Below are 15,768 nucleotides of genomic sequence, written 5' to 3'. Positions count from 1 at the left end.
ATAACTTATTGAACTTGTCGACATACTCCCGGAGAGGTTCATTTTATTTCTGCTTTAACTCGAAGAGTTTTCGCGATTTAACCACTAGAGGGATGCTTCCTTCGAATTTTGAACAGAATTCTCTACTTAGTTGATCCCAGCTGTTTATCGACCCTGGGCGGAGAGATTGGAACCAATCGTAAGCTGGACGTTTTAGTGTGGTGATGAACATTCGACATTGCACTGCTTCGCTTGCACGGTTAAGCCCGAGCCACATGCGGTACTTCCTTGCATGAGCTTCAGGATTATCCTCACCCGAATAGGCTGGTATATTTGGAATTTTAAAGTGCCTATCCGTCTCCTCGGCCTCAATCCATGCGGCGAAGGGCGATTCCCGAATGGCGAACGGGTTACGCTTGGCATTCTCTTCATTTTGCCTACGTACCTCCTCCCTAATCTGATCCGCCCATAGAACCTTGACCCCCTCTAGGGCGCCTTCTACTAGAGGGCCTACTTCGCTGCGAAGATGAGGAGCTAGATTCTGAGAAGGATCCGATGGTGACCTACCGCCGTCACGCCTTTTGGGCGGAGATCGTCCCCGATTACCTCCATCTGGCAGAGGATGTTGTACAACCTGGCGAGGTGATCCAGCTCGACGTTCATTTCCTCTTCGTTCAGGGGGCGGAGGTGACCTTCCACACCGGGGGGACCTGGTCTTGTGTCTACAGTGAGAGCGAGATCGAGACCGTCTCTCTTTATGTGATCGGGTCCATTTTTTACGCTTGTGACCATCACGTCTGCCTTCCAGCGGATCTGTTGCTGTGTTATTCTGTCCCTGATCCGCTTGCGCTGGCAGAGCTTGAGATCCGCCAATAGTGATCCCTGGATTTGCCGTGTTCCTCCGGGAAGATGGATCGTTTCTTTGACTTCCCTTTGGTACATCATGAAATAACGCTCGATTTAATGGCGGGATATCACCAAGGCCTAGATTGATAATTGTTGAATCTGTTGGTCGAGAGAGAAAAAATGATGAGTCACGGTGAGCATTAGGCATAAAATAGGTGTTTTACCAATATCTGTTGGTCTTGGCGGTTGACGGGGATTAGGCGGGAAAATAGTTCCTGTTGTTGCTCCACCAATATCTCGATTTGTCAGCAAAGCTCTTATCCTACCTTCCATGATAGGTCCATGCTCTCTGCCCACGGTACTTGCGCAAATATCCAAAAGGGTTTCTGGTGACATGTTCGTCATGAATGATTGCCTCATCAGGATCGACGCGACCAACGTCTGTGGTGGGATTAACGCGACCAGCGCTTATAGTGGGATTAATTGATAGTGGTATGGGTGGTACCGAAGCTCTTGTTGAGGGGTTAGACTCCCCACTTGCCATGTTTAAATGGTGAACTAAGTCCTTTTTAGTTTTAGAACTTCCACCTTCACCGCACTAATTGATAACTGGCGATGAATTTTTGATCGGATTGCTTCCCTGCGGGTGGCGTCGTTGGGTTCGACGGGGGGAGGGCGTCGTTGGGTTCGACGAGGGGAAGCTCCGATGCCAAAGTCAGTATCGAGAATAAAGAATAAACTATATTGACAAGAGAAAGGTCTAGAGTAAGGATGTGAATGTGTACCTCAATAGCTTGGGATGCAAACTATTTATAGTCATGTGGTCGTAACTCCCAGTAACCAGAAAGTCTCCATTAATGCCTCATTAATGGCGGTTACGAATCTCCTTTAAGTGTGGCGGTTACGAATCTCCATTAATTGCCTTTAAGTGTGGCGAATCGAGGCGTGATGGCGAGTCTCACGTAGGTTTGACTACGGATCTCGTGTGGCGGAGTCTAGGTGATCCGCCCCTCGGATGACTTGTTTGATACGCCATTGCTTCTCAGATCGTCCCAATACGCGGCCGTTTTGCTAAATATCCTCTTTGATCCTATGGATAATATCTCGATGTTATCAATAATTGTATCTGATTAAGTCAACAATATAATTTAGTTCGGTTCTATAGAAAAAGTTAACGATTCGATCCAATTCTGGTTCAAGAATCTTCGAGATCCACGCTCAGCCAACATGTTATTTTATTGACATGTAATGAGGCACCATTTATTATTTTATCTTTAATCATTCTGGCATATATAAATATATTTATAATATAAGTCAAAAGCTTTGTTTAATTATTAGTTGCAATAATATAATGTTTTCAATTGAATAAGTTGTATTTATGTTTTTTATTTGTATATTTATATTCATTAAAGTATCTTTATAATGCAATAATACCTTCATTAAACATTTTAAAGACTTACTAAAGGGAATCTGAATTTTTTTTTTTAAAAATCTTGTTCAATTTTCTCAACCTTATAAAATATTATTTTCCATTTTTAATTTATAAACTTGGCAAAAAGATTACAAATTAATATAAAAGATGTGGTTTATAATTTAAGTTGTAAAGGTACTCACCATAACTTTAACTTTAATATGTCATTCTTTTATTAAAAATAAACATGTAAAATCAAGAAATATCTATTTAGCTAAGTTTTTTTTTTTATAATTTTTAAAATTTATAACTTGTCTCAAATTTATATATGTAAAAAATAGGGTAATTAATTTATTAGTCCCTATATTTTGACAAAACACACTGTTTAATCCCTGTATTTTCAAAAACGTATGATAAGGTCCCTAACCTTTTTCTCAATGAACTGTTTAGTCCCTAACATTTTTCTCGGTGAACTGTTTAGTCACTGTCGTTAGACTCTCATGCAGATTTTGTTAGTCAATTTAGATTTGCGTTCTTCTTTTCTTTTCTTTTCCTTTCCTTTAAACTCTTATGCATCTGAAATCAATTTTGAGTGTTCTTCTTCTTGATTTTCTTCTCAATCGTTCAAATTCGTAAGCATTGGGTCTGTTCTTTTTCTTGTTCTCCATAAAATAGCTTCTTCTTCTAAATTGGATTTTCTCTTCTAAAGTTTGAAGGTAAATAATAAAAGGTAATTTAGTTATTTCTGAAGTCATAAACGGTAAAAAATCTAATAAACAGACGGAATGACTAAACAGTTCACTGAAAAAAAGGTTAGAGACCTTACCATGTGTTTTTAAAAATACAGGAACTAAACCGTATGTTTTATCAAAATATAAGGACTAATAAATTAATTAGTCTAAAAAATATAGTCATTTTCAAATTTATATAAAAAATATACACGTTTTATTTGAAGTTTTATTTTATATAAAAAAATGCAATTTCTTTTTAAAATTTGTCTTATTTCGCGTCAAACATCTAAGAGGGTGTCTGGTTTCTACTTTTCATGTTCCTATTTGCCTTTTTATTTTAAAATGAAAAGTTTTAGGTCCTTGGTTAAAGATCTTCCGTTTGTCTTTCAGGCCTGAAAAGTAGTCTTTTGCAAAAACAATGAATCTCTGCTTTTTGGAACAGTAGTCTTTTCAAACAGCAAATAACAAACCGTGACAGTAAACAGTAGGTAAAATAAACGGATCCTAAAATATCTTTTAGATAGATCCTCATTCAAACGAGATATCTAGTTTAATTAATTTGAAGCTCTTCACCATTCATATCAATGTTATTGGTTGTATTTTTTTAATAACTATGAATTTATCAAATAAAATCAATTGATATTCATTTTATAGTTAAATCAATTGATAATTAAAAGTGAAGAAATGAATAAAACTGTATGGAACATACATTGATTTTTGCTTGGTGAATGATTGATTAAATGAATTTGGTTTGTCACTGTTAGATCTATGTTTATTAAAATTCTATTGATTCAAGTTATTAAGACTATGACACTGTTTGGGAATTAGCTGTTAGCTGTTAGCTGATTACATTAGCTGTTAGCTGTTAGCTGATTACATTAACTGATTTGACTAGCTGTTTGTGTAGACCTGTTTGATAAAAATTAGCTGATTGATAATAGTGGTTTGTGCAAAAAGACGAATAATGGCATTAATTTTGGTGTAGGAAAAGAGGGAGTCTTTTTATTAGGGTTAAAGAAGTCCATTAATTTTAATATTCCAAAACGCTAATTGAAAAAGCTCTTAAGGAGCTTTTTCTAAATTAGCGTTTTCATTCCAAAACTCTCTCTCAAACATTTCTCCACCAAACACTTCAATCAGCGGTGTCAGTGGTCAAACTTCTAAAATTGGTCAAAACCGCTATTTTTATCCCAAAACGCTATTCACCAAACAGGACTTGTGTGTCCGTTGATTAAAAAAAAAGACTATATATATATCTGTTTGTTTTCTTTTTTCAAAAGTGTTTTTTTGTCTTCTAATATCATAAAATTTCGAAATAACTGTTTTTTTACAGAAAAGATAATTAATATCTATCACCTATCAATAATAATATTAAATAGCTAACCGCAAACAGAAACAGTTGAAATAAATGTCCGCCAACGGATGAAAACCACCATGGAAACATAATAACACTCGAAGATTCTATTTTTTTTAGAGAAAATATTCTTTTTTTTTGGAAGATTTTAGAGAAAATATCCTAATTTCTGAAATTCGAATTTCCAATTAAAATTAAAATTTAATAATTATAGGACTTCTCTGCTTGTCTTGTTCGACTCTCTCGTGGCGTTCGTCTACTGGAATTCCAAAACCCTAGCAGACTGCCATTGAAGTGCGATCGATCAACAGCTCTTCTAATTCTTACTTGATTCGTTTTCTCCAAGGTAATTCGCGAACTCTCTATTTTTTTTTTTTTTTTTTTTGTTTCAGCCTTTTCCTTTTCTTGCTCTTTTTTGTGTTTCATATTATGTATCTACAAATTGCAGAAATTCAATTCTCCCACCATAGATGGGGGACTGAGGTAATACTCCTAGTTTAACCGCTTTTTTCTGGAACTTTTTATTTTGACCGATATGTTACTGAGTATTTGGCGTGTAAAGATCATAAATAGTGTATATTTTGTAGGATAACTAGTAATTTAGGCTGGATTAGCTAGAAATTTGGTTAATTGTATAATTGATGAGCAAAGACTACTGTACGGATCTTTGGTTTCGTGTCTGATCTGTAATCTTATTTAAGTCTTACTTGTAAAGGCTGATAGATTCAAATTAGTGCATGAGTTTTAAGTATATTAATAAATTGTGTTATTGCTGATTAGTGGAAAGTTGGGATAGCTCTAATCTGTCTTCTAATAGCTGTGTAGGAGTGCCCGTTCTGTGTTCTCTTCGTAGCAAAGCCATTTCATTGCGTTAATTTGAGAGACAAGAGAGGAAGGCCAGGTGAAGCAGTCATACATGGCGGAAGCCAAGGTAGAGGCAAATGAGCCACCCAAGGATCGTCCTGTTCGAGTTTATGCTGATGGCATATATGATCTCTTCCACTTTGGTCATGCCCGTGCTCTTGAGCAAGCCAAGAAACTGTAATCTCTTTCGGCTTTTCATTGTTTTCACTTATTGTGATCCCTTTGCATTCTATCTACTTATCTGATTCTCTTTTGCAATTTTGTTTTCTTATTCTCGTTTCTGGCATTTCTGTTTTCTTTCGGTGCAAACCACTTCTGACTATATCAAATCATGTTATCATGCATAAGATTTTCATGTATTCCTTAATTGTATTGTGGTTTGAATTCTAGAGTCTATAGAATTTGAATCATCAAGAGTAAAAGGAAGAATTTAAATTCAGCAGAAACTGGAATTTGACTGCAGGAGGCTTGCAGGTCCTGCCTCTCGGAGTTTTGAATGTGATTTTATTTTATGTGGCAGGTTTCCAAATACTTGCCTTTTGGTTGGATGTTGCAACGATGAAACAACTCATAAGTACAAGGGTAAAACTGTCATGACAGATAAGGAACGGTATGAGTCTCTTCGTCATTGCAGGTTGGTTACTATGTCTTGTGCTTGATATCTCTGCGCTTTTCTTTTTATTGAATAAGTCACAGAGAAGCTGCAGTTATAGGAAGAGATTTAAATCATTTGAACAAATGAACCAAAGTGCTACTTTCAAAAATTTCCGGACTTAAAACAAACAGTGTGAGCTTGCTCTTGCAAATTGATGTTCCCTTATCATGGATCTCAAAAGGAGTTTCTTTTTCTTTCAGTATCTTGTTTTTAGGTAAGGTGATATGTGCCAATAATTTGTGTAAGAACTCTCTTGTAGGTCGTCCGTCTTTGAATGGAAATTGATGGGTAGAAAATAGGAGTTTTGGAAGGTGATGGTAACTGAGGTTTGTGATATACGGAGGACAAGAGCTCTAGGATTCCATATATGCTGGCTCAGAGTTTGGGATCGTGGATGGAGGGCTCGAGTTATGTACTTTTAGATAAGCAGTAAAGAAACCATGTCCACTTTTGTTCTTTTTTGGTGGGTAAACAAGGAGGTTTGGAGGAACTTTTCTGGATTTAAATTACTGATGTTGGAGAATTTGCAATTCGTAAAACCGTCCCAACTTTTTTATTAGAAGGATGTGGTTAGAGTGCTCTTAGATATATAGTAAGAGTCCTAGTTATGCATGTTTTGTACACTTCGAGATTCAGACTTACCTCTAATGAGCTCTATCAGCTCTATCAACATGGTTTAGACTTGGAAAGAAGAAAGCAATGGAAGATTTACTTCCAGACTTCACGGTACAAGGTGGTCCTATAACCAAATCCAACGCTAGGAACATAACAAATTGCTTGACGTTTCCTATTTCCATTTGAATATTCACATGGCAAGGGCTTCAGTTTAACCTTCTTCTTTTTTAAAATTTGGATGATTGTTTGATTAGTTTTTATTTTTCTCCGTTTATCGGCTTTCTTTTTTCAAACTTCCATCATGCTAGGATCTTGTTATCTGCGTGACTTGATTGGTTTATTTTTATTTTAATTATCTTTCATTAGGGCAAGTGTATTCAATAAGCTCTGCCATATCATTCAATACGCATTATTTTTGCAGATGGGTTGATGAAGTAATACCTGATGCTCCATGGGTGCTCTCGCAAGAGTTCCTTGATAAACACCGAATTGATTACGTTGCACACGACTCTCTTCCGTAATGTTAATTTTTCCAACTGAACTTCCTTTTGTTGTTAATTGCTGTAGTTGGTTATATGAACTTTTTTTCTGTTGCTAAACTGTAGTTTCAAATCCTGAATGTTACTAAAATAATAACAAGAACAAAAATTGTCTAGATTTTCTATGTTCTTACATACTATTTTTTGTGCCTCGCATTGTAGTTATGCTGATGCAAGTGGCGCTGGAAACGATGTCTATGAATTTGTAAGTTAACTCGGGTTGCTGAGTCTTACTTATGATGAATATTGAGTCAACTCGGGTTGGCGATTACTTCTCTAGAATTCTTATTCAGTTTGTTTTAAGATAAATTATACTAAACTAATGGGTTTTTTTATCAGTTGGTGATAAATTAGTACTTTTTTTGCTTAATGACCCTTTCCATTTTTTGTTAATTTTCACGGATGAAATTAGGTTTCTATCATATTCATAACAGACCTTTTCTTTCGTTTCGTGTGATCAGTGTGACGAACGATTATAACGATTTATTACATGTAGTGGATTGGTTTATTACCTCCATCATCTTCACAACGAAGCATTGATATCTTTGTTGCAATATTATTTGACCAAATTAATCTTCTACAGGTGAAGTCCGTTGGAAAGTTTAAAGAAACTCAACGAACTGATGGGATATCAACATCAGATATTATAATGAGGATTGTCAAAGATTACAATGAGTATGCAATGCGTAATCTGGCACGTGGGTATTCAAGAAAGGATCTTGGTGTTAGTTTTGTGAAGGCATGCTCCTGTTCGCTGCTCTTTAATTCCGATCTGACCATATTTATTGCTACGAAAGGTCCAATATTGTTTTTGTTTCTTTTATCACTTTCGTCTAGGAAAAGCGACTGAGAGCACACATGGGGCTTAAAAAGTTGCAAGAGAAGGTTAAGAAGCAGCAAGAGAAGGTGCAGACAACAGTTCTAATCACCATGCTTAATTCGATGGCATGTTATTCGTTTTAGTTTCATCGTCTGCTTTGCTTCTTGACACCGCAGATACAAACAGTAGCTAAAACTGCTCGGTTTCATCGAAATGAATGGGTGGAGAATGCTGATCGACTTGTCGCTGGATTTCTCGAGATGTTCGAAGAACGTTGCCATAAAATGGTTAGATTTCTATCACTCAATAACTCATTGTCAGTATACTGATGGCATGTATGGTGGCCGGAGGCGGATACAGGAGGGGGCCTGGCCCCTCTGGCCACCGGAACTACCAAGACCACAAGTAGTTTCGGCCCCCCTCTCTCCTCAAAATTTGAGGTTGTGGTGGTTCCGGCCCCTTGTCTCCAAGAAATTTTGATGGGATGCTGAATTAGCACCCCAAAATTGGCCCAGCTCCTCGAAAGGACCTCTGTAAATCTAAAATTCTACTACCTCCGTTTCATATTACATGTTTATCTAGAGATTCTTTTTTGTTTCATTATACATGTCATTTTATATGATCAGTACACGTTAAGTCATCTTTTTTCCTGCTATAAAACGTGAGTTTATGAAAATTAATTAGAATAATGGACTTCTTATAGAATAAATAAATAGTTGAATCAATAAATAAGGGGCAACAATGTTTTTTCTCTAATATCCTTAATTTCTATGCAACTCTCTAAAACGACATGTAATATGAAACGGACAGAGTAATATTTTTTGGCCTGTTAGGCCTCTCTAAATCCAAAATTCTATTTTTTTCTGGCCTGTTAGGCCTTTCTTAAATTCTTATTTCTAAATTTTTTTGGCCTTTCTTAAACACAATGAAGCTTAATTTTTGAGAAATTTTACATTGTTACTTAAAGATTGGTTCTTGACCACTCAGATTATAACACGTATATATACGAAAAAGAATTCAACAAGTTTGATTTAGAAAAAAAAAAAAAAAATACACACGCACGTGTAAAATCGGCCTCCAACCGTCCAATCTTGTATTAACCACTGATGGTGGCTTCTGTTCGTTCAGGGTACGGCAATCAGAGATCGAATTCAGGAGCAGCTAAGGAAGCAGCAAATGTTAGGATTAACGTATATGGACGAGGAGGATGACGATGACGACCAGTACTACTACTACGAAACCGATGAAGAAGAAGAGTATGTTGATGACTGATGAAGAGAAATCCTTTCTTCATTAGCGAATTGTTGTTTGGTTTCGGGTTGTGTAATGAACATAGTTATGATTCGAAGTTAATGTGTGTATGTGAAATGTGTTAAATTTGTTGGTTGCCTAAGAGTTATTTTACACATATAATTAATAGGAATAAGTCATATTTGGCCTTTGTGGTATTCGAAATCTCGCGGTTTGCTTGCTGTGTATTGTTTTGTAACATTTGTTTCCGTGACTTATTCTTATAGGTGATATTTAATTTATTTATTTTTTTTGTAAAAAGTTAATTGATTTATTAATTTGTGTTATATGACACTGAGTTTTGAGTTTTGATGCGTGGTATGTATACATGACAATTGTTTTAATTTTTTTCTATGTAGTTTTAGGGTCTGTTGATAAGTGTGGTATATTATCAATTTTCACTTCACCCTTGGCACGAACATGAAACAACGGTAATCCAATGTAACTTCCATCCTTAAACGCTGTAAATAGCTCGTCACTCAATGTTAAGGGGTTGGGTTTTTTTTTTTTTTTGAGATAAAAGTAGAGCAATTATTACGTCTATTTGATTTTAGCATCAGAATATTTGTGGGAAGAACACTCTTTTCACACTGTGTATATCGAGGAAGATTGGGATTGTCAAACGTCAACCTCAAGGAACTTCAATTGTTACTTATAGGTGATGTTTATCTTAAACGTGAAACAACGGTAATCCAATAATGTAACTTCCATCCTTAAAAGCTATAAATAGCTCTTCACTCAATGTTAAGGAGTTGGTTTTTTTAGAGATAAAAGTAGAGCAATTATATTACGTCTATTTGACTTTAACATTAGAGTGTTTGTGGAAATAACACACTTTTCACACCTGTAACATGTACATCGAGAAAGATCAAGAATGTTAAACGTCACCCTTATGTCAACATACCTTAGGATTAAAACCTTCATCATTGTGTTCAACATGTTTTCAACGATCAATCTTCCCTTAACAAATTTTACTGTTTAGTTTCGAAGAACAGTTTTAAAAGTCAAGAAATTATATATATATTGTCATATTGGAAGTTACGATTATGTTTGGTCTAAAAATATTTACTACTCCATTCGTTCCATCATATAAGTCATTTTAGGATGTTTCATACAAATTAAAGAATACAATTAATATAGAATCAAATTAATGAATTTATAAATCATGTAATGGTCGAGGAATAAGTCTTGAAATGTTTAAAAAACACATGGATATATTGAAAATCAAGACAAAAATTCAATATTTGGACCTAAAACCAAATTAGAAATCCTTGAAAAACTAGAACGACTTATATTTTGGAAAAAAAAAATCATTTTCTAAAACGACTTATATAATGAGATGGAAGGAGTCACCTTTCTTGATATGGTATTCAAATTCAGTCAGATTGTCTCATCATAATCAATGCAATTCAAATGGGTTTAAAAGGACCTTCCTCTTTAGTTGACATTATTTTTTATTGTAAATTCATTTATTACGAAATTTAGAGTTGTGCTTTATCTCCTTTATTAAGCGTTTAGCGAATTCGGCAACCCATGCTCTAGCAAAAGCGGTCAATTCTGTGTCTGTTCGGAGTGAGTGGGCATGTCCACCACCATTTCTTAGCAATATTTTTTCATCCGATTTAAGTTAAAAAAAACTTGGCATTATTTCAAAAAAAAAAAAAATACAAACACAGTGAGTTAATTAACCACTCCGACCCTTAATTTTTCAGAAACAGAGGGGCCGAAACCATCCATAATAGGGTAGTTCCAACGCCCCACGGACCGAAAGCCATCCATGGTAGGGGTGGTTCCGACGATGGGGGGTGTAGACCCCCTTATCTCCGCCCCTGCTAGTATCATAAATCATAAAAGAGATGATGAAAAAATTGTAAAATAACATATAATCATCAAAAGAGAAAAGCACAAGGAACGACTCCTGTTTATTACATAAGTTCCCCTCACAAAGGATTTGTAAACATGGTTGAAATAATATGCAAAACTTTGGCTAATCCTAAATGTCTTTCTCCCAATCATGTAACAAAACAACCACGAAACACGACGTAGACTTACAATGGTTTCTCCGTGATTGAGCAACGTAAACGTTCCTAATTAGGCTTGTCTTTCAATTTAGAAAACACTAACAGTACTCAATGTAAGAGCATAACTGATAGGGATGTTTTATCCCTATCTTTTAGGATAATTTAGGGTTCATTCTTGAGAAAATAATTAAGTTTAATACCTAATTTCATGCACATTTCAATAAAATAACAAAATAATATGCGCTTTTAGTTAATTTTGGTCATTTTTAGTCTCTTTATTATAAATAAATAATTTGATTAATCTCGGGTTCAATGGTCGTATTTTACAGGTTACAGAAACACACAATAAAGCGTAAGGAAACGAGAAAAGACCAAAAGAGCTTGCCACACGCCATGTGAAAGGAAGAAAAATAGTCTTACAAACATCCCACACGGACGTGTGGAGGAGTCAACACGGCTTGTGAAGTCAAAGTAGACAAGATCAGCGGAGACTGACAGTCAATGAGGTCAACTGTCCCTTTGTCTAAGATCCCACACGACGGTCAACACGCCGTGTAAATAGTGCAACCTAAGGCAGACACTTCTCAAAGATCCCACACAACGTGTGGGTTAAATTCTCGCAAGCCTAAATGCACAAGATTCACACTGGTCAACCACCGAAAGCAGTCAACACGACGTGTCACTAGTCAACATGTCGTGTGACCCCCAATTTTAGTATTTCCTTACGTGAACGAATGTAAGAAAAATGTAATTTACAACTATACCTCGAGCCTGATTTTTTTGTATAAATAGAGGTGCTTGACACCCAATTACATATTCAGTTTTTATGCAATAAAAGCACCTTGTGGTAGCAAACTTCCTCCATCATCCCGACGAAGTTATGGTTCCATCCTCGCTTTGGGGAATTAAGGCTCACTACCTTGAACCTACCTTACACCTTTTGTCAACTAGATCAATTTAGCCTAATCTTTTTAAGGAAACTGAGATCAATTTCGTAGACTTGAATCATAAAAGAAAATGACGCAAAAATTGTAAAATAACATATAATCATCAAAAGAGAAAATCACAAGGAACTACTCCTGTTTATTACATAAGTTCCCCTCACAGAGGATTTGTAAACATGGTTGAAGCAATATGCAAAACTTTGGGCTAATCCTAATTGTCTTTCTCTCAATCACGTAACGAAACAACCACGGAAGACGACGTAAACTCATGATAGTTTCTCCGTAAACGTTCCTAATTAGGCTTGTTTTTCAATTTAGAAAACACTAGCAGTACTCAATGTAAGACATAACAGCAAGCTGCAGCCAAATCCTCAACTAAAACTAAGTAAATATGAGAAATTGAAGTTCCTAAATGAAAAATAACAAGACTTCAGAAATTCCGAAAAATCACAAGGAACTACTCCTGTTTATTACATAAGTTCCCCTCAGAAAGGATTTGTAGACATGGTTGAAGTAATATGCAAAACTTTGGGCTAATCCTACTTGTCTTTCTCTCAATCATGTAACAAAACAACCACGAAAGACGACCTAAACTCATGATAGCAACGTGTACATTCCTAATTAGGCTCGTTTTTCAATTCAGAAAACACTAACAATGCTCAATGTAAGAGCATAACAGCAAGCTGTAGCCAAATCCTCAACTAAAACTAGGTAAATATGAGAAATTGAAGTTCCTAAATGAAAAATAACAATTCAGACATACCGAAAAATTACCATTTTTGGATCAGAAGCGCGGGTTCTGCTCATTCCATTACAACTTTAGCTCCAACAGCTTTCATCTTCTCAATTATTTGCTCACCTTCTTCCTTTGAAACTCCAGCTTTCAACACTGAAGGTGTCTTCTCAACCAAATCTTTAGCTTCCTTAAGACCCAAAGAAGTAAAACTTCTAACCTCCTTAATAATCTTAATCTTTGAAGTTGCTTCATAAGATTCCAATTTCAATTCGAAAACAGTTTTCTCTGGTTTCTTCTCTTCCTTGGCAGCTGTAGCTGATGTCTTCATAGCCATTCCAGCTAAACCAGCAGCACCGCCTTTGATAACCCCGACGACTGGAAGCTCTGCCATTCCCCTCTTTTTCATAATAATTAAACCTAATTCAGCAACTTCAGCAAGTGTGAGCCCTGCAACTTCATCAACAAGCTTGAAAACACGCTCCGAAGGAGGACTTCGATGCTCGGTTGGATCAAAAGTTGCAGGATCATAGTCAGCTGGGAGCCTCCTCTGATCAATTTCTACTTCTTCTTCGCTTTCCTCATCTTTCAAAGCAGGTTGAGAAAAACCCCGAGATAGCATCCCATTCAAATTCATGAAATTCAATGGGATTAGTGGAGAAATCAAGGGGGTTTTCATAATCCCATTTGGTAAATGATGCCTTAATCTTAAAATTAAGCTCATTTTTTTCAAATTTATATGGCTTAATCAAAATTCCTTCAATTGATAAACCAATCTACATAGAACCCTTTCTCGAACTATTCACTTTCCGCAACTATGACCTGTAATCCCCAAATATATAATCACAAAAATGAATTGCATAACTGAAAGTAATAATCTAATAAAGAGATTAGCATTATGAATTACATCACGATTCACATATTTTTCCATCTCTCAGATATCAAAACCTATGCTTTTTCCGTGAAAGTTTGAGAAAATCAAAGAAACACGGAGAGAGAGGGGGAGAAGTAGAGTACGAGAACTAACCTTTCTAATGGGCAGTAAGGAGTGTTGAGAAAGTTTCGGCTCCGGTGATTCCGCCGCCGGAGATGGTCAGTGGCGCCTCTAACGGACAAGGATGAGAGAATCTATGTAGAGAGGGAAACAAGTGATACAAGTCGGTGTCGCTGAACTGACAGCGAGGGTTAGGATATAAAACGACGTCGTTTCAAGACAGTTGTACTATAAAATTTAAAAATGGCAAAAAGCATCATTAGGCCCTTGATCTTTCACTTTTTGGTTCATTAATCCTTGATCTTTTATTTAGATATATTAAGTCCCTGATCATTTATTTTTGGTCTCATTAAACCCTTCGTAACCAAATTAGTAAGTTGTGAATATCTAATTCGGCTAACAAACTGTTATTCATTGCACATGCATTCGAAATTTGTATTTTTTCACTGTTTGAAAACAGTTTTGGATGTGTAAATTGATTATAGGAGAACTGTAAAAACCTTAATTCAAACTGTAATTTTTTTTTAATAATTTCAAATACAGATTAAGTTAACAACGTTAAAAAGAATTAGATGTTCACAACTTACTAATTTGGTCATGAAGGGCTTAATGAGACCAAAAATAAATGATCAGGAGCTTAATGTATCCAAATAAAAGATCAAAGGGTTAATGAACCAAAAAATAAAAGATTGGGGCCTAATAATGCTTTTTGCCTATAAAAATAACTCAGTTTAGAGTGAATTATACAAATGGTCACTGAACTTTACTCATTTCCACGGTAAGGTCACTTAACTACAAAGTACAATATAAAAGTTACTCAATTTTACAATTTCTAATATTATGGTCACTAACTTTAACTAACGCCTCAAAACAACCATTAACGACCTCAAAATGCATTTTCAAGAATTAACTTTAACTAACACCTCAAACCACTAACTTTAACTAACGCCTCAAAACGACCATTAACCGGGTTAAATGCACCGTTGGTTAGTATACTTACATGGTTGTCTCAAAATAGTCAATCAACTTCAATTTCTCTCAAAACTTTGAGTTTTGTCTCAATTAGGTTATTCTGATTATTTTAATGGTTAAAATGCATCAAAATGATGTCATAACTGACATGTGAGTATGAATCAACTAAGATATATGATCGAAACGACACATGGCATCTATTTTATGCGTGACCTGATAGCCACATGTCGGTTATTTTTATGAAAAAAAATAAAGTTTAGTTTTTTTTTCATAAAACTAACCGATATGTGGTTGCCATATGTCGCGTCGGTTAGACATCTGAATTAACTTGTGCTCACATTGTGGAATTTGGACATTCCACCGAAACTTAATTTTTTTTATGACGATTGTGTGCGGATTGTCTGCCAACCCGTAGCCATCTGAATACCATGAATGTAAGGGTTCCACTATTATGTGTGTTTTATGTTGGCATGTGAACAAAGACAAGGAGCTTTTATTCTTCAACTGTCCATTTACCATAGAGTGCTACAAATCCATTGATACACTAGCCACTATAGCCCTAACCAAGACAGTTGGGCGTTGGTTCATTCGTGTCTGTGCAGAACAGTCGCCTGAGTACGTAGCTCGTGTTTCATTCCTGTTTTGGACAATATGGACATCAAAGAATAACAAGATCTGCAACGATAAGCTCACACCAATAGGGCCCACTGTTCGCTAATCTTAGAGCTTCGTTCTTGATTGAGTGGAAAAAGCATAACTCCCCAATAATATAGACAAGATAATCTGATGTTTCTGCCCCAACTTAGTGGAGACAACCAATTTAGACATTTGTCAAATGCAACTCTGATGCCTCCATTTCCCAAATGAAAACCGCTTTGGTGCTGGTGCGATTCTACGACGAGTAGATGGAAGTTTTGTGGCCATGCGTAGCTCCTATCCCGAAGGTCATATATATGTTCGCATGGTGGAAGCAATTGAGTCATGCCTCGCACTTAATTGC

General features: G+C 35.9%; 2 protein-coding genes across 5 annotated transcripts; one reads left to right on the top strand and one right to left on the bottom strand.

Annotated features, from left to right (window-relative positions):
• The first annotated feature begins 4,507 nt into the window (after positions 1-4,507).
• LOC136202715 (choline-phosphate cytidylyltransferase 1-like) lies at positions 4,508-9,350 on the top strand. 4 transcript variants are annotated; one of them, XM_065993502.1, is made up of 10 exons: positions 4,523-4,667; positions 4,770-4,804; positions 5,147-5,362; positions 5,706-5,819; positions 6,877-6,972; positions 7,157-7,199; positions 7,578-7,733; positions 7,832-7,900; positions 7,991-8,101; positions 8,943-9,350. In XM_065993502.1, exons 3-10 carry the CDS (start codon positions 5,238-5,240, stop codon positions 9,084-9,086), a joined length of 858 nt encoding a protein of 285 aa, XP_065849574.1. In that variant the 5' UTR covers positions 4,523-4,667; positions 4,770-4,804; positions 5,147-5,237; the 3' UTR covers positions 9,087-9,350. The 4 variants fall into 4 exon arrangements, with proteins under 4 accessions (XP_065849572.1, XP_065849570.1, XP_065849574.1 ...); XM_065993501.1 differs by having other exon boundaries at positions 5,139-5,362; XM_065993500.1 differs by lacking the exon at positions 4,770-4,804 and having other exon boundaries at positions 4,508-4,667.
• Positions 9,351-12,482: 3,132 nt separating this feature from the next.
• Positions 12,483-13,970, bottom strand: LOC136203793 (uncharacterized). Its single transcript, XM_065995022.1, has 2 exons — positions 13,830-13,970; positions 12,483-13,624 (listed from the first exon to the last, which is right to left on the bottom strand). Exon 2 carries the CDS (start codon positions 13,524-13,526, stop codon positions 12,873-12,875), a length of 654 nt encoding a protein of 217 aa, XP_065851094.1. The 5' UTR covers positions 13,527-13,624; positions 13,830-13,970; the 3' UTR covers positions 12,483-12,872.
• Positions 13,971-15,768: the final 1,798 nt, after the last annotated feature.

This window comes from Euphorbia lathyris, chromosome 8 (assembly GCF_963576675.1).
Source record: "Euphorbia lathyris chromosome 8, ddEupLath1.1, whole genome shotgun sequence".
In the NCBI taxonomy this organism is placed as follows: domain Eukaryota; kingdom Viridiplantae; phylum Streptophyta; class Magnoliopsida; order Malpighiales; family Euphorbiaceae; genus Euphorbia; species Euphorbia lathyris.
This window is presented reverse-complemented; position numbering and strand designations above follow the sequence as displayed.